Source organism: Emydura macquarii, unplaced genomic scaffold (genome assembly GCF_026122565.2).
Source record: "Emydura macquarii macquarii isolate MOO-44397 ecotype Brisbane River unplaced genomic scaffold, CSIRO-AGI_Emac_v2 contig_374, whole genome shotgun sequence".
NCBI classification, from domain to species: Eukaryota; Metazoa; Chordata; order Testudines; family Chelidae; genus Emydura; species Emydura macquarii.
Window position 1 is genome coordinate 13,160,812 of NW_027130511.1, and position 19,493 is coordinate 13,180,304.

At 39.5% G+C, this 19,493-nt stretch overlaps 1 protein-coding gene across 1 annotated transcript in view; it reads right to left on the reverse strand.

The window, feature by feature from the left end:
• The window catches only part of AKAP6 (A-kinase anchoring protein 6), a 399,793-nt gene that overhangs the window by 168,178 nt on the left and 212,122 nt on the right, over positions 1 to 19,493 (reverse strand). Inside the window, exons 7-8 of the mRNA XM_067534299.1 lie at positions 17,290 to 17,386; positions 15,803 to 15,966 (exon numbers count right to left, since the gene is read on the reverse strand). Coding sequence (XP_067390400.1) covers positions 15,803 to 15,966; positions 17,290 to 17,386 — 261 coding nt within the window. The remainder of the gene's footprint in view (positions 1 to 15,802; positions 15,967 to 17,289; positions 17,387 to 19,493) is intronic.

Sequence of the window (19,493 nt, forward strand, 5' to 3'; positions counted from 1 at the left end):
GTTGTGAAGATATGGTTTTGAATGTGCGAGGCCAGTGCATGATTGAGCTGGCAGACATAAAGAATGAATTAATGGCTCTGTGGGCTGACCCATCTCCATGGGTAAATTAGGCAGGAAACTTCCATAGTTCTGTTTTAAAAATGAACATGGAGAAGCTGGAGGAGTGTGTGTACATGCACACAGTGAAGAGAAGTGACCAGCAGATTCACAACATGATTCCATAAGCCTAAACCTCATCAAATACATAGGGCTCAGAACTAACAAACACCATGGGCTGGATTGGTGACAGCAGAGTAGCTATGCAATTGATGTGCACTACATTTTTCCCTTTTTTCCCCTTCTGCCCATCTTAGATACACTTCATAATGCATAACAGTTTTGGGCTTTGTGCAGGGGGTTTCCGCATTCGAACCCAAAAGAGTTGTGAACCATACCCATTCATCTCAGTTAAGCATTAACTCGCAAGTTTATAATGGTGTCAGTTTAAAGCCAACATTGTTAATTCTTTCACTGCTGATAACTTTAGCTGAAACATGTAGCTACTCTGGTGTTGTGAGAAGAGCTTGAGACTGTGGGCAGAGCTTCATCAGAGTAACACTACTTCCCCTCAGTCCCACCTACAATAGGAATTAGTATAATGTCCTTTACTAAAAAAGAACACATAGCCAATAAAAATAAATTGACATCAATAACATCATGAACAAAGAGTAAGAAAAGGACACAAGGAAAGTAAAAATGAAAAGGATTTGACTATTGTGAGTAGTCTATCGCTAGTTTCATCCTTCACTCTCCAAGATCAGGTTGGATATACATAATGGGCCAAATCCAGCAATCAGTGAATGAAGTCAGTGGGAGTTTGGGCTGAATAAAAATTGCAGGAATGAGCTCAGCTCTTGATGTGAAATTATAGTAATCTAATATATATACTGAGAGTTTCAGAAAATAGTTTTTCAAAGTAAGAAATGGCATTATGGCAAAATTAAAAAATCTGTTCTCAACGAATTATCAATTCTACTTGATCTTTGTTAGGTGATTTAGGTTTAAAACCTCTTTTAAACTCGACTTGATCCATAATGGGGTGGAAGCTGGCCTCTTTATCCTTAAAGTGAGACATCATCATATCCTTGCAACTAACTGTTTAACTACTACTGATTGCCATCTATTATTTACAATGCTACACTGGTCTCCAATTAAAAAATAAACATTTGCCAACAATAACCAGACATATTCTGAAATAGATGCCATGTATAATTATAAAAACATATATAAAATTATAAAAACATCTTAGAAATACCATTCATAGCTTAGAATGCTTGATAACTACTTTTGCACAGAATAGGAAATTAATGTGATACGCCTTAAATATCCTTTGGTGGTAAATTTAAGCAAATATTTTTAAATGGCAACCACTGTACATGAGTTTTATATCCTGATGGCAATAATATCAGTGAAAATATTAGGAGACAGACACTGAGATACAGTAGACAAAACTTAGCTTAGGAAAATATTACTTACAGACCCGGGCTTTAAAAATTGCTTTATTGTTGGGAACTAGTTTAATAGACCAGAAAGCAAGGCTTCATTTAGATGAAATGGAAAGCTCCAGGAACTCCTGATATAATTTTAAAAGCTTTGGCTTGTTAAGAAATATGAAAATTTCTGATACTATTAAAAAGCATTGGTAGCATGGAATGCCCAACAAATCAGCTGGGTCCAAGAAAGCCGATAGACATGTGATGGAATGCATTCCTGTGATTTGAACTGGGTGTGGGTGTTGCTTAATTGAGACTTATGGGACACAATTTTATGAAAAATTAACAAAAGGTGTTTTATTTAAATAGCAGTGTTGACAAATCTTAACAGGGCCTCAAGTAACACAGTTGACCTCTCTCGTCCCAGACCAAACACTAACTGCTTAGTCCTATTTCCTCTTGCTTCATAGGTGGGCCTGGTTTAAGCAGAAAACTGCTCCTTTTGCCTGTTAAAAGTCACAGGCCCATCAGTTAAGGAGAAATGGATTCATTATATATGCAACAAATCTGCCAAGCAGATGTTGACCCTATGTCCCACAATTCCACTTTGCTATTCAAAGGGTACTGTGCTGTATTTTAGAAATGTATATAAAATATTATCTTATTATTACTGATTTTTATCTTGCATTTGTTTCTTTGGTTTGAGCTGTTTGATGTTTCTCTTATCTATGATAAAAACAGTTAAGGCTAATTTTTTTTAAACAGAGGAACACTTGCAAAATATAGCATAAGTGGGTACACATTAACATTTTTACACTTCAGTCACATGATGAAGAGACAAGAAAGGGAAAAACATGCACTTATTTTTTGGCAAAAAACAAACTTTTTCCAATAAATGTCCCTCTCCCACAGATGCTATTACCAATGGATTTGATGTCTTATTAAACCAAATCTTGCTGCTTCTTCCTCCATAACCTCTCTAAATTCCAGCCTTTTATTTCTGTCCACACTACTCAAACTCCTGTGCAGACCCTTATCTTCTTATGAAACTACCTCCTCTCTACCCTTCCTGACACGCACCTCATTCTCCCTCTAGTCCATTCAAAACACTGCTTTTGAGGAGTGTTTCGAATAGACTTGTTTCTGCCTCATCATTCTGACCATGTCACCCCTTTCTTTGAATCCCTTCACTGGCTTCCACTTCTTCACCACCACTTTCTCCCAGGATTCCACCTTCTGATAGGCAGTGGACTGCACTTAAGTGTGTTCCAACAACCCACGGAAGATGTGGATATCTCCTCCACAAACAGAAAATCAAAGAATCACCAAATTGTGACGGTGGTAAAAACTATGAGTCACGTCATGAACAACTGTGCTATTCACGCTTACTGTAGTGGCATAAAAAGGAACCACCTAGCTACTCTAGAAGCATTAGAATGGCTTTCAAATCTCAAAATTCAATTATAATCTCAGACCATTGCTTTTCATGTGGTCATCAAATACAAGCTTCTGGTTGATACCTTTAAGACCCTCTATAATTTAGACCTGCCCTTCTTTTCTGCTTTCAATCTGCTTCACCAATGATGCCATACTCCAATGTTCACTTGTCTGTTTATCCCAAAAGGACCTCTATGCTTTCATTACCATGGTACCTGAACTCATTGGCAGAGACACTACTCTGTCCTTCAAATCCTTCCTCAACACACGCTTTTATTATGATACCTATGGGAAACCGCCAAGTGATAATGACTGTTATGGATGGATGATTGTTATGCCTCATGTTTATCTGACATTTTGTGTATTTAAATCGTATAACTTATAAAAAAAGTAGTAAATTAATCAGCTTGAAACCGTCTAGCTGCACTTGTAGCTGTCCTATATAAACACACGTTCTTATTACCGTTTTCCTTCCTCCCTCCCCACTTCCTTCCAACTGTTTCTTACATCCACTTGTTGTACCTAGTTTTAGTTTATGAATTATTCAAGGCTGTCTTCTCTGTATTTGCACAGCAGCTATCACAGTAGGGGCTCAGTCCTGACTGGTGCCTCAACATACAACTGTAATACCATCGTTAAGAGACAAGTTTACTACAGGCAAAAATAAGGTTTTGTCTATTATTTTATAGGAAGACAGAATGATTGTCAATCACACAAACAACAGTCCCTTTACTCACCACTTGACCTTCTGATCTCTGGATCAAGCCCTACCATGGAGGTTGACAGACCAGCAATACTGTAATGCCAGATCTTAGAAATGTCTAAAAACAAAGAACCTTTGATCTGAGCAGTCCATCTAGAGAAAAACAGTAACTAAGGAAACATTCTTTCCTAACATAGCAGATTTAACAGTTCATTTTAAACTGAGGGGTTTACAATCCTCAGAGTATACTTAATGCTACATCTAAGCTTCCGAAGTTATGAAAGACTCAGAATTAGACCTTATTACACAAGTGACTTAAACAGTTCGGAATGGTGACATATTATGTTTATATGCGGAGGGCACCAATAAATAGTCAACATTTTTGACAGTGATGGTAATACTGCAGAATCTACTATGCTAATTATGGGAAAATACTATGGTCACCACAGATATTTGGGGTGGTGAATGTTGGGTCCCTAATAGAATTCATCATAGTCCTTTTCTTCCCAAAAGAGCTTTACAAACAAAAACTATACAAGGACCTTTTATTCCACTACTGAAAGTAACTGTTTAACAGTGCCCAATATTATGCAATAGTATTAAAAAGAAAAGAAGAATGCTAGAGTTAACTGTAATTTCAGGGAGAATTTAGATGGGCAGATTGTAATTACCAGAGATGCAATTTACCCTGGGGACTGGTGGTTGGAACCTCAGGTTAATGTCTAATCTGAAAGATGTCATATTCATGAGAGTGCTCCCTCAGATCGAGCTGGGACAGTGCTTCAGTATGGATCCAGAAGGAAGAGCACTCCCTACTGAATCACCAATACTGCTTTCTGTGGCACCTTTGTATTCCAAGAACTGACTCAGTCAAAGCATGAGGTGACCACAGAACAAAGTGTTTATTTTTACCTGTAGTCTGTGTGTGTATCAAGAAGTGGTTAACATTTTAAAATTAATGGTATGTATGTGAGTACATGATTGTGTGTGTGAGAGAGATAAAATGTGAATGAAACATACACCCAGTTTTGAAACACACATTTCATAAGTCGTCTTGTGTGACTTAATAAAAGCATCAGTTTAAGCATAATGATCCCTCTAACATATGCTATGCCTATCCTTTTGTCAGAAACAACTAATTCCAGGGAGAGGGGATGAGGGCATATCACACATACTGATGTAATTGTTTCACACTTTCAAATCACTGGCTATTATAGTACTAGTCCCATCTATTCTAGTATTAAGACCTCTTTTTTGTAATTAACAAACCAAGGTTCTTGTGTGTGAAAAATCCCTAGATTCTGACCTGATTCTAGCTCATATCTGTTAACCACACAACAGAAGATTAGCCTGATAATGACTTTGCCTGTTTTTAAATAATACAATTACATGAAAATTATTGGTGTGATGGCTTGCTTCCCATAAAATTACAGTATGTGCATAATATGGATCTCTGAAGATTAGAAATCTAGTGCTGAAAAACCCTTTAGCTGAACAGAGGAAAAGCAAAATATCTACTCACGTCTATGGCATTTCTCTGTATTGATCACAGAGACCAAAGAAATTGACTCCTACATTCCTTGTGTGCCATAATATTAGTCTTAAATGTTGCAGCTACAGCAGCATGATCTGGACAACTACGATGTGACTGTCTAGCCAGAGGGTGAGGACTGTCAGCATTCCCCTGTCTATTTGCTTTTTCTGTTTTGTTACACATTTCTCAAACATGCCCTCACATTAACAAACTGAGAAGAGATCTGTTGTTCTCTGTAATATAGTCTTGATCAACGCACTGTGTCTGATAAATTGCCCAGCTATGCTAGAAGAAGAACAGAAGACACTGGATGTGGATTAATTAAGCTGCAACTTTATTCCTACATGTCTGAGAGTAACCAGCAGATAAAAGTGTATGGTGCAGGTAATTCCATAATCATTTATGTATACCTGGGGATGGGCTGCTGTCAGCCCTCCCCCTTTACCCATCTTGGTCCCCAACCAACCTGCTTCTGAGACCCCACTATCCCCCCACCTCAAGTGAGGGTTAAGGGGATCTATAAGGTATGGGGGTTGGCACCCTGCTATACCAGTCATAGGAACCCTAATCCCCACCTGTTTCCACTCCTTTGAAGAATACCTCCATTAAATCCTTTACCAATCCATTTTATCTGATCACTATATCCCTTCCCTATGGAGTACCTGCACTGAACACCCACCACAAGGAGGCACCAGCAATTAGCTTTGGTGCCTCCCTCACGTAACTAGCCAGTGTCCCAGATATCTCCTAATGCCTTCTTTAATATTGTCCAAAAACCTGCCAGCTCCCAAGTCTCAAAGGTGGACCCCATCCTCCATGAATAATTCTGGTGCCCCGTATGCTATGTCTGGATGTGAAATTACCAATACCCTTATGCCACCTATGAATTTTGCCATCTCCCCATTCACATACCTCCTAGCTTTGTTGATTGAAGGGGCCTCACATCTTCCTGCCACACTCTAAATTGCAACATGTTCAACCAAATAATGTTTTATCCTAGGAAAAGTTCCAGGAGCTGCCTGAAGTCCCTCTTCACTCTGAGCATTGAGGCCACTCCCTTTACATATTCCCAAATAATTTTCCCTATGGTGAACCACAATCATATCTGGTGCCTGTTCATGGATGACCATGTGCGCAGAAGGGGCATCAGCTAATCTATAACATGCCCCTCCTCCCATGTCAGCTCAGCTCAGGACTGCTTCATCACTGAGGTCCAGCTGTGAACCTCCAGACAACCTGGAAGGCCACCTCTGCACCCAGTAAACAATACTGTGCCCACAGATCCACATCAACATCTGCCTGGCCTGTCTGCCAGTATCTGGAATGCCAATGCCCAATTGCCTGAACTGTGCTAACCCCCAAACCTATTTGACCACTGCTGTTGCCACCTAGATCCTGAATGAGTGGGAACCAAATTTATGTGCTAGAAGCCCCAACCTCATCAGTCCCCTTCTTAAAACTGTAACAAACTTGCATGTTGTGAGGGGACTCCCATCACCATGAATAAAGTGATGCCTGTCCCTCCCTGGCCTCATTGCCATGTATGCCCTCATAGCCTCAACAGGACAGATCCTGGGCTTGTCACCATCCTGTAAAATAATAGATTCACCTTGTCTCCTTGATCCATCTTTGACCTCCTCAAGATTAATATCACTGATCACCCCTCCCAATGTATTTTCCTCAATTCCAAAGCCCTTCCAGAAGAGTGCCTACAGGACCCAGATACTAATTCACTGATCCTAAAAGATCAAAAAACGCTCCCAGAAATGCTGCCTTAACCAAGGCCAACTCTTGTCCACAATGATATATGGGCTATAGGATTTGCACTAGATCCCTAAGCTTATTAACAGTGACAAGATTATATGCATCCTCCCTGGGGCCAGTGCTTCAAGCTTACCCCCTAGAAGCCTTTGAAGTAAAAAGCCACTACAAAGATCTGGGCAATCATTCAGCCTATTGATAAACATAAGGGCCGATAGGTGAATGAAGATGGTTAGGTGCTGGGTTGTTAATGACATCATGTACTACAGAACCCGTTTGTCCATAATGGGCCATCCCCACTCCTGAAATTTCACAAAATCATTAAAACTTTTCTCATAGCTCCACAATGTTCGCAGAGCCATCAGTATCTGTGCTACGCTGACAGCCATCATATGCCAACGTTTCCATAGTGCTAGTGGCATCCATTTGGGTGCCAACTCCCAAAATCTGTCCATCTGAAACTGAGGCATCTGCTATGTCATTATGAACCCTGGGCACATGTTTGGAAGAGAAATGGATGTTAAGGCTTAAACACTGTAGTACAAATGCCTTTACCAGCCTCATAATTCTATGTGATCTGGAGGACTGAGGATTGATCCATGTACCCCTGCCATGTTTTCACACCAGAAACACCCTTTTATTAAGCCAACTCCATTTCCCAAATGACCACTGCAATTAAAATGAGAAAAAATTCCGTAAGTGTTATATCCTGCACTATCCCTTTTTGTATGCAGGTGGAGGGCCATTTCTGGGAGCATCACCTGACTTGGTGAAATATGCCAAAACCCATACCTCCTGAAACATCCAAGTAGGTCTTTAAATCAGACTCAAGAATCCATTCCTTCCTCCACAATGACACTCCATTAAAATGGCTCAGAAACTGTTCCCACACTCCCAAACTCTCCTGCATCTGTCTAGTAACTCTTATAAAATGGTAAGGGACCAAGGCAAGCCGGGCACAGAATATCTGCCTGGGGGTTACCACCTGTCAGGCAAATTTAACGTGCCCAATAATAGATTGTTGCTCATGGAGTTTAGCTTTCCTGACTGCTCTTTCCTTCTTAATCAAGCTCAGTAACTTCTGAAGCTTATCCTGCAGTCACAATATACCTGCTAGTGTGTCTAACTCAATCTCCAGATAGGTCAGAATATGGAGGTTCCCTCTTTTTTTCCCTCTGCTACTGGGTGCCCCAATTTTTAGTGAGGGCCTTGCAGGTGTCCATCAGGCTAACTCACTCGTCTGAATTCGCCCTGCCTGCAAGCAAAAAGTCACCTAAATAATGCACTACTTGCTGTAAATCAGCTTCAGGCATCACTGCCCATTGTAACATTGTACTAAATTTCTCAAATGCCAGATAAGATATTGCACATACCATGGGCACAGCTTTATCAAAATATAATTGTCCTTTGAAAGAGAAACCCAAAAGGTTTAAGTCAGAAGGATGTACTGGCAGCAGTTGAAAAGCAGACTTGATATCACTCTTGGCCATCAGTGCCCCTGTGTCATAAGACCTAACCATAAGCACAGCATCATCAATGAAGGAATAGCACATGGAACACAAGGCTGGGTCTATTGCATCGCTGACAGAGCTTCCCCATGGGTATGAAAGATAGTGAATTAAGCAATATTCACCCAGAACTTTTTAGGGACCAAGCCCTAGGGGAGAAGTCCACAATTTCTGTATAAGTAGATGATTGAATGACCCTGCTACCTATTCTCATTTAATTCTTGTGCAATCTTTTCTTTACAATATGGCCCATTCCCACTAAGGACTTCACATTTTTGGACATCACATGACTTCTTTCCCCTATAAAGGGGATTCTAAACCCATCCCACAGTAAACCCATCCCACAAATACCCCCATCTATCTTGTTAGCATAACCCCAAAGAAGCCCCTTAACACTTTCAGCTTAACAAGAGATGGTATTCTTGTCCAGCCCTCCATTATCAGCTGGCCCCCATTCCTTCCTGTGGCTTATCCCCCATACCATCCTTCTGCCCCCATGCATCTGCAGGCAGCACCCCATTCTGTTTCTCCACTGTGTCCTTTCATAACTGCTATGGCAATTGCAGGCTTTAAGGGCCCCAAAGTGCATTTCACAAATTGCAGTTGCTACAAAAATAACCGCTTTCATTCAATCCCTGTAAATGTCATTATGAGCCTAAAACCTCTGGTGGGCTTGCTGTCAGTGTGGAAACCAGGCGTCCACAGTGCCATCCACTCTAACCACAGCATACGATGTGGTATGTCCCACTGGATCCCGGTTTATGATGCTGCCTTAAATCTAGACTGTTCATCATAGTTAAACCAAGCCATGCCCCCAAAGATATTATATACCCACCTGATTATATCCATGTATTTGAATGATGTTGGGTTTCTTTCTCTGTAAGCCTCTGCATAGATCAGGAATGCAGCTTTCCAGTTTTCCCATGTTCTAGCCAAGTATGGCCGCTTGGGCATTTCACTGCCCTACTTTCTCTGCCTCAGCTTACTCTCTCCATTTCCCAGTCCCTTTGCAGCAATGTTAACACTTCTACATTGATTCACCTCTCTAAATTTTATTTTTAGTATTACTGAGAAGGTGAACTCCCCTTGGGTCAGCTATCCCAGCATAACCACACTCATGACTGCCCATTGGAAACAGTGCCCTGTTTCCCCTCACCTACTCCTAGGGAAGTATTTCTATCCCATGAATTCACATTTCCTATCAGCAGGTGCATTTTAGGGTGCTCGGAAATCACCCCTCCACCTCCAGTAAGGGCTCTCACCCTCTGGCAAGGGGTCTGCCCGGCCTGATTATCACGTCTCCCAAACTCAGGCCCATGCTGGGCTTCTATTTTTGCCACTTCCAGACCGCACCCATGGAAGATCACAGCTGCTGCAACAACTGAAGGTTAGCTTGCAACAGCTGTGTAATGCAATTAGCTTCTATAGAAGGTGTGTATACCCCACACATCCCCGACACAGATTCTAAGACACCAGAGACCGCACCCCACAGCCTATTTGCTAGTTCCACTGCCCCACTATGTTTGGTGTCTCCTGCCCTCCAGGGGGGGAAAGGGTAAGTGACCATCATCCCCTTCTCCACTTAGGACCCCTGGGAGGATAAGTGGACAAGTTCCCTATGCCCCACCAAGGTCCCCCTACAGATCCCCATGACAGCACTGGATGGAAGGGACTCACTTTCACACTCTGTCCCTGCAACCTCCATCTGGTGCTGGTCACACTCAGCCCTGCCAGCCGTGTCACTCTCCTGTCCTGCAATTGGTTCATTCAACTGTCCAGGCTCTGGGCAACTACACCTTGTAAACCTTTTAAAGCTGTGGAAACAATTTTGGGAGCAACTGCCCTGACTATCTGAGTCAATTCTCTGATGGCTCCCCCACCTCCTAATGCAGTTAGTTCAAACTGGGAGGGTTTACTTACCCAGGAGCTGTGTTACCGCCCAGAAAAGGAGAATCCATTTGTTAGACAGACAGACCAACCTGGGATCTGCCATGCCTGGTCCAGGGTCCCACCTCTTGCCCATGTGGCAAGGATTCCAGCCCTCAGGTCTCCCAAAGCCCCCGAGCCTTACTCTGTCCCCACTGAGCTGGGTTTGGAAGTCCATCTCTCGACTGCTCTAACACATCTGCTATTGCTGTCTGTAAGGAGGTGGGGGACCCCCTGGTTCTTGTTTTCACCGCTCTCTATGGTCCTGCACCGATGAGTTTGAATCTCCTTCCTCTTCCCCTCTTGCTACAAAACACCTGCTTCTGCCTCTGCATGCTGGAAGTGTGGAGCTTTTTCCCCCTCTCCCTGTTCTCACTGGTCTGCTCTGGCTCTGAGCTGAGTTTGAAACTTCCTTCCCTTCTATCACCAAATGCCTGCTTCTACTGCTGCAGGCTGGAAGGGTGGGGGGCTATTTCCCTCCCCTTCCTTGTTCTCACCTCTCTGCTACCACGTGGTGCCATGAGAGAGTGAAGTTTGCTGAACTGTTGCTCTGCCTGGTCCAGGTAAAAGAAGGCTTTTCCTGCACTGCATGGACCCATTTTCCAGTCATCTGGCAGGGATGAGTCAGCATCCCCACAGGGACCTGGTCTGAAGCTGCCACAGCAAGTCACTCACCAGCTCTCTAGCCCTTAAAGGGGCCACACATCCTTTCCTACAAGCCAGACAATGCCCCCACTGCTTAGAGTGTGGTGAGATCATTTGCACTCTAACTGTACCCCAAGGAGACTTATCAGGCACATCAATCTGTAGTACAGATTTAGTACCTTCAGTGAGTCTCCATATTTTCATGCAGTCATGTCAGTTTTCTTTTTCTTATGTTTTTGAAGACTAAGTCTTTGTTTAAAACTACTATAGAAACAACAAAGTTGAGAAACAAGTGGGAGTTGGGCGAGTGATGGATGATTCAGGAGCCACAACATCCAACATTTAAATTCTGGGTTTGATAAAACTGACTATAAATTAGAGAAAAACAACACTGGCATTTTATCCCTTGATGTAGAGATTCATTTTCAAAACAAGGCTGGAAATAGATTTAGTACTTCTGTCTGTGTTATCCGATCTATGATTATCTATTATTTTAGAATCAAAGGCATTCATTCTACCGTATGACATATCACAAAATGTTACTCTTATCCATGTTCTCAGTTTTACCTATTTAACCATATTTTTCACTTGATACTTTCAATGTTCTTCAAAGGCTTGTTGCTTCTATTTTTCACTTACCAATACAAGGTGTTCCTTATATGGATTAAACAGTTTTTGCAAGACTACGTATCTCTATTGCCTAAGAAAAATGAGATAGATCTCAATATTCTAACTATTAGACCCATCTATCTGAAATAGTTCATGCTCACGTGGATTTCTTGTAAGAACTTAATTATTAAGTGTTTTTTTTTTAAAAAAAAAAAAAAACCATGGAAATTAAAAATAAGTTATATTAATTAACTATCAATTCTGGAGAGAAACATCTTAAAGTGAAGACTACAGATATATTTCTGAAGTGTGCTATTATCCTACATCTGTTTAAATGACTACCTGACCTAGCCCTTGGGTTCCAATGGTTATGCTCCACATTGTTATGCAGGACACAAAACTTTGAATCCTAGCAATCACTGGCTGCACACACACATAGACATCATAATCACTGGCTTACTGAACCCATGAAGTATTGGGAACAGAACTCACAACCTGTTCTAAGAATACAGTCTTCTACCATTCAGGCTAAAGGGGAATCTCCATTATCATTAAGTAGTATTAGGATTTATATCCTCTTTTCATGCAAGATAATTACAATCTACTGGACACTTCAGCAGATAGTGAAATAACATCCAGTAGCAGTATTAAAATAAATACATAACATGGGAGTGTTTACACTTATCGATTCCAAGATGAGAAGGGACTATTATGATCATCCTTTTTTAACTAGTGCATATATTTTTAAAAAATCCAATCTTGATTTAAAGATTTCCAGTAATGGAGAATCCACCAAGACCCTTGGTAATTGTTCCAGCAGTTAACACCCTCACTATTAAAAGTTTATACTTTATTTCCAGTCTGAATGTATCTAGCTTCAACTTCCCACCACTGGATCTTGTTACACTTTTCTCTGCTGCACTGAAAACCTTATTATCAAATATTCGTTCCCGATGTAGGAACTCCTAGACTGTGATGAAGTCACCCTTTAACCTTCTCTTTGTTAAGCTAAGTAGATAGAGCTCCTTCTGTCTATCACTATAAGACGTGTTTCCTAATCTTTTCATTATTCTCATGGCTCTTCTCTGAATGCTGTCCAATTTATCAACATCCTTCTTGAATTGTGTATACCAGAAGTGGACACAGTATTATAGCAATAGTCGCACCAGTGCCAAATACAGAGGTAAAATAACTTATCTCTGAGATTCCCCTGTTTATACATCCAAAGATTGCATTAGCCCTTTTGGCCACAGCATTGTACTGAGAGGTCATGTTCTACTGATTATCTACCTTGACCCTCTAATTTTTTCAGAGTTCTGAAAAAGGCACATAGCCACTAGGAGAGAAAGTACCTCATATGTTATTACTCAACAACAACCCCGCTTGTTGACTGAGGAGCAACACTGCACCAATGAAAGTCCTGTCTATTCCTCTTCTGCTGAAAGGATGGTGGAACTCACTGGAACGTAAAGAAGGCCAGTTAAAAAGCAGGCAATCTCACACATTTCCCAAAGTGGGAAAATACATAAAAGTAAACACACACACACACCCCTCATTTCTAATTACTTTAGTATACTTCTAATAGCAGCTTCAACCAGGAGGAGAAAAATGATTATTACTTTACGTGTCTAATAGCCTGAATTAGAATAGATGAATTGTATGTTACATTTATCACACAGTGTAACTTGTTAAACTGCAACACATGAGGTGATTCCGTTTTTCTTTAAATGTACTTCTCTATGGATAAAAAACAAAACACATACTCAAATTTATGCTTGATATACTAGTTGTATGGTTATTCTAAAAATCACAAACCACCAATTACTACTAAGGACCCTGGTTAAAGTTAGAGATTTCAACACATTTGTAAGTGAGCTTAGTATTCCTTTCCTGTTTTTAGTTTTTATTTCCATGGTAAAAGGTCAGGGAGAGAATGCACTGCATGGTAAGAAGTTAGGTATTAACAACATTTTGAAATCCCTCAAGCCCTACACAGTATTCAGAATTGAATATGCCAAAGCTGAGTATCACAAAACTGCCATACAATAAAATATATAATCTCATAAGCAAAATCAAATTCATGAATGTGAGTGCTGAAGATACATTTCTAGAACAGCAGTCTCCCTATTTCCTCCCCTCTCTCTGTTTGCTTCTGTAAAAGACGCCATGGTACTGGGAAAACACTTTTAAAAAGTCCTAAGGGAAAAGTTTCCTAGAGTCTTAGAAATCTGTAAAGAAATAGAAATAGGAAAAATTTCAAAGACTAACTCCTTTCCTGCAGTCTCTCAAACAAGGTAAAAAAGAAAAATAGCCCCTAGGTATATACCTTAGATTTTCTATTATGCTTCTCAGATTCCCTATGGTTTCTAAAGTAAATGCAAACTGAAATCTAGAGTTATATTTCCCATTATGTTTTATTTTTAATTAATCTTCCAGTCCAAAGCAATAGATGATCAGAACTATTTAGAGATATGTATTTCACTGCAGTATTTGCCCATTATCCATTACAAGGTCACAACCTGTGGGGTGGTGACAATGTAAGAAATAGCCTCATGCTAGTGTCTTTGTGGAGGTGTTTTTTGTTTGCTTGTTTTTAATGGTCAGAGAACCAACTATAAGGAAGAATTGTTCTGAGTTTCCAATATCCCACATGGTGGGAGGGAGCTGTTACCTCATCATATAAATAATTAAGGCTATTTGGTCAGTTTAAACTAGGTCCCTGATTCTCTCAATAAAATACTTTAACTCCATCACTTTAGACTTAGGTTCTCCATAGTAAAATCAAGAAGAATTTTAGAATAATTTTTCTTAAATTTTACTTTTGGTAAAGCACTTAGCCTTTGGCCATGGATGAGTCAATCTGTTGAGAGACAATACAATGAAATGAATATGGGAATATTATCCAGTACAACGTCATATTAAAGTAGGTGAAAACTTTTAACTTTTAGCTAGTCTGTGTATTTTAATGGACCAAACCACAAAATCAAGTTTTACTCCACTGCCCACCTCTCTAATAAAGGCCATATGGCATTGGAGCTCTTCTAACCAAGTCAGTGACTCAGGATATTATATCAGTTTGAGTTTGGGCATATAGGTTTGTTCCTTCACTCTTGTTTCACTGTTACTCTTGGTGACTCCTCCAACATCTTTAAGATCCTTCTCACAGTTCACAGCTATTGCAAGGTAATAGGGGCTGGACATTAACTTAATTCACAGATGACACCAAATGCCATTTCACAGAATAGTCCCTAGAAAATGGTGAACATCACCACAACTTGTCCTTTAGCATCTTAACCAAAGAAACGAATTTACAAAACATCTTTTGAAGCAGGAATCTTGAATTTTTTTATAACTTGGAGTCTCCTAGGTGCTGAAGTTACTGGACTATTTTGCAAATGGAAGAATCAATGAGGTTCCAAAAAGAAATCCATTTTTATTGTGGATAACATCATTGAACCTATGGCATAAGTTCTTGGTGTGTGCAACTTTTACATATTGGAGCAGTTCTGGATGAGTGTGTATTATTTAAATTACTCTTGCAAGTATCATATGGACAACTGGTAAATATTATAGCCATCCTGGATAACTAATGCACACCATTATATTTGATTATATATGATTATAGATGTCAATACTTTATTTATGAAGTACGTACTGTATTCAATGAATGCACTATTATGGCGGGCTTAAACTCAGAACAAAAAGATTTGTGGCAAAGCATATGACCTTCTTCCCACTACAATGGCCACCCCCTAATTAGGCAATGCATCTGATAGTCATTAACAGGAATGAGATAATGAATCACTTTCTCTCTTCTTTGTTAATTTGCTGTAACCAAGCGGCTAATGGATGTCAGAGCTGAGTGATTGCACTGATTATAGTGATTTATAGTTGCAACAAAACAATTTAAAACCATTCTGATTATTCATGTTAAAGATGTTTTATGTTTTGTTTACTAAATGTTTTATGTCCCTTTCCTGCACCTTTGTACTCCCTTACACACTGTGAAAGAGGTATTCTTGGAAAACTTGAAAGTTTTAAGCTTTTTTATTGTTTCAGAGTAAGCCATTTCATTTTGTTTATAAAAAAAGAAAAAGTTTACCCAGTAGAAATGAAAAAGCCTTAGGGTGGAAAGAAAACTTCAGTGCTGCCTAGTTCAAAAGAAGACGGAAATAAGAGGAAATAAGGCAAACTTCAAGCCACTTACCTTGGGGCTCCCAGTCCCTTCCTCATCCTCTGCAGACACATCAGTAGCCAGTATCTCTGCTTTGATGATATCCAGAGCCCTAAGAATCCAGCTGTGTTGTCGTTTGATTTGCCTCTGTAGTTCCTTCCACTGACTTGCAATCATCTGCAGCATGTCCTTCAATCCTTCTCCAAAATGAAAAGAAAAAGTGAAAGTTGTAAACTCAGCTACATCTTTAAATAATATTCTTTATAGAAAGGGTTAGCAGGAAATTTAAAAGAAAAAACACAGCAAATATTTCAGTGTATTTAACTCAGAAAATGAGGCCAGGAATTATTGTGTTCATACCGCTAACAACGCTATATGGTCATAGCATCTCTTTTGCCCACAATGAGCCAGAATGTTACATTTTAATTATAACTCAGCTCAGAATTTAAAGGAAAATAAAACAGCACAGAGTCAGTGATTTATATGTAGTGGGGAAAGCCCGGAAACTCCCCCCTCTAGCAATCTATTCCCTGGCTCTAAACATTCAATAGCTTCCTAGCCAGTATGTAATATTTTATCCCTCCCAATCCTTTATATATTTTCTGTGGTTTAAATTATTATTTTCTAAACATACTACAACATATACAATTTATCTCAGTGTACAGCCTTGAGACCTTTGCTGTGGCTTCTCCACCCCCTGGGAATTATACAAGTAAGTCGCTGATTTACTATAGTTTTTGTATTAAAGAAGTTCTGTCTGTGGCTCTCAAGAAGTAAGTGTAGGTTGTGGAACAACAGCCTTAACGATCAGAAAAATGTAAACGAAAGGACAGCTGCAAATTGGATGAAAGGTATGCTAAGTGCATCAAAATTAAGACACTAATCCTCAGCAGTAAAATATTCTGATTAAAGCCATACTAACATCTAAAAATATATATACAAAAATCCATTATGCACCAAGATTTAAGGCCTTTTTAGAAAAAGACACACATAACCAAAGGAAATAATTATTTTACAAGTATTTGGCTAATAAATTAAAACTGAGGTAAGAATTAGTTTATGTAAGTACAAACCCCCCCCCCAAAAAACAAAATAAAAAAACCCTCCCACCTTTACCAACGTAATTAACCTGTGCAGTATATATATATATATATATATATATATATATATATATATATATATATGAAAACCTAATTCATTATCTTAATGTTATTTCCATAGCACCTATATCAAAGAACATGTCAGGGTGAAGTTTTCAGTGATGTGATTTCAACTGAAACTCAGCTGAGCAGCAAGACCAAAATAAAATGAACAGACTATTTGAGGCAGTATTTCATTTTATAAGTATCACAGCATTGTAAGCAGTATATGAAACATTTATAAATCTTGAAGGTCAATCTGATAATGTAAATATTAATAATACATAAGGAAGTGAATATATGCAGTAATTTACAGCAATGCTTCTTCATTCTTTAATAGTCTGGAGACATAAAGACTTGCAATATTTCAGAAAGATTTACCTGATTTGTGAGATACAATAAGCTCAAGAAGTTGACATCCTTCTTCTACCACAGTTTCTTTTAAAGCACAGTGGCTATCTACATTCAACTTAAAACTCTGCAAGGAAAAATATGAGCATCAAATGTTGGCGAGACAGCTAAACATAAAACATGTACAAAATTACTTTCTACTTTTTATCAAGAACCACAGTCCCATTTACAAAATAGCCAAACAAATTTGCAATATTAAAAGCTATTGATATTTTAGATCTGGGATCAAAATGTTTCCATGAGATTAGCAACATGCATCTGTGTTGAAACAGCTGACAAATCTAGAAATTCATTAGGTTTTATGAAAAGTCACATCCCATGGGCTGCATCTGGAGTAACAGTGTTCTATAAAATACACTGAGTTTATGCCATCACATATGAGCACGCTTTCTCATATTTCCTTTGAAATGTTGGTAATAATACAATTTATGAAATCATAAAAAATGTGCAACACTGAATATATTAGCCTTATGTCCATCCGTACAAATCCATTAATATTGTGGTTTTGATATAACTCCCATCTCCCCTTTCAAAGAACAAATTATGCTGCATCAGGTCTCTTCATCCTTAATTAATAAAACAAACATTTTTCATCTTTTGGTCATTTGTATTGTTAACTAACATTATTATTATTTTACACTGGGTCTCTAATTTACAGCCCATTATCACATTTGCTTTGAAGAAATTAATTATATTTTCTTTTGCAACTTATACTGTAAGCTGTTAACATAAAGATGATCTGAAAACAGAGTTATGCTTTCATCTACAGGCATGGGATGCCATTTCGATATCTCCATTAGGTAAGTTTATGAACTATTTTTTATAATTTCTTATCAAAATTGTTGAGAAAAAACAATAAAGGAAGAGGAAAACACATGGAATATTTAATCAAAATTCATACGTGGCCCTTGAGCCCACAGGCAATTTTTACTGTCATCTATGGGAGTTGTGTGTGAAGAGTGAGAACAATAAGTACATGGTCCTCTGGATGAAAGACTAATTCTCCATTTGGGAATGAGTTAGTCTGTAGAGGTTAGACTGAACTTTGCATGTGTCCAACTGTACTCTTAGTTTCTTCACCATCTGCCCTGAATTGCTCCAAATCTTTTTAGTTAACTACTGGGCATCACAAAATATCTAAGCTTCCTTTCTGAGGGAAACAAATCAAACATTTGGAAATTGAATAGAGCAGTTCCTTCCTGTTACATAGTCATATTAATCCCAATTATAGCAATTTGAATTGCATGGTGAGACAAGGAACAACATAGTGTGGCCTTAGCAGAAAGCAGTGGCAGCATTAGACACCTACAACTCGTACAATTGCCGAGGCTCCCAAGGCATTTAGGGAGCTCACTGATATGGTGACTCACTTACTTGTCCCCAATGACATAGTTGTAGTGGAACCAGGCTGCACCCCACCTATGTGGAGAATGCTATTTTGCTCTACAAAACAGTGTCATCCACACAGTGTGACCTCACACGCCTTGAGGTCATGCTGTGTAGAGGATGCCATTTTGTAGAGCAAAGTGGCATCCTCTGCAAAAGTCGGGGCCCCAGAACTGATCTCTGCACGGGGCCGTCATGGGACAAATGCTGTCACTGGGAGAAAACAGGGACAGGGGGAGAAAACACACCAAAGCTGTTATAAGGACACTGTTTTTATTTAATATGTTGAGATTTGGGGAAGTTTGTTGATCAAGTGTGGTTACATAGAATACTTCTCTCTCTCAGAAAACATCTAGGCCTGGTTTACGCTGACAATGGAAGTCAAGGTAATACGGCTTATGTCAACCACTCAAAGTATGCGTCTCCACTGGCACATCCGTTCCGCCGACCCAAACTGTGGTAAAATTCGACTTTAATAAGTCCGCAGGTGGCGTAGCACTGAAGTCAAATTCTATGGGTCTAATGAGCATCAGTGTAGGCAGAGTGCAACATAAATAGACATCATTGGCCTTCCGGAGGGATTTCATAATGCTCTGTTGTGACCACTCTGGACATTCGCACTCTGCTGCACCGTGGCCACGTAAACGGAAGTAGCTCTTCCCCTCAAGCCCTGGGAAATTTTGAATTCCCATTTCCTGTTTGGTCAGTGCATAGAGAACTTTGTAGCCGTACTGCTCATGGTGACTGCATGCCCCAAATGCACTCCAGCATGGAGTCGACCTGATGTC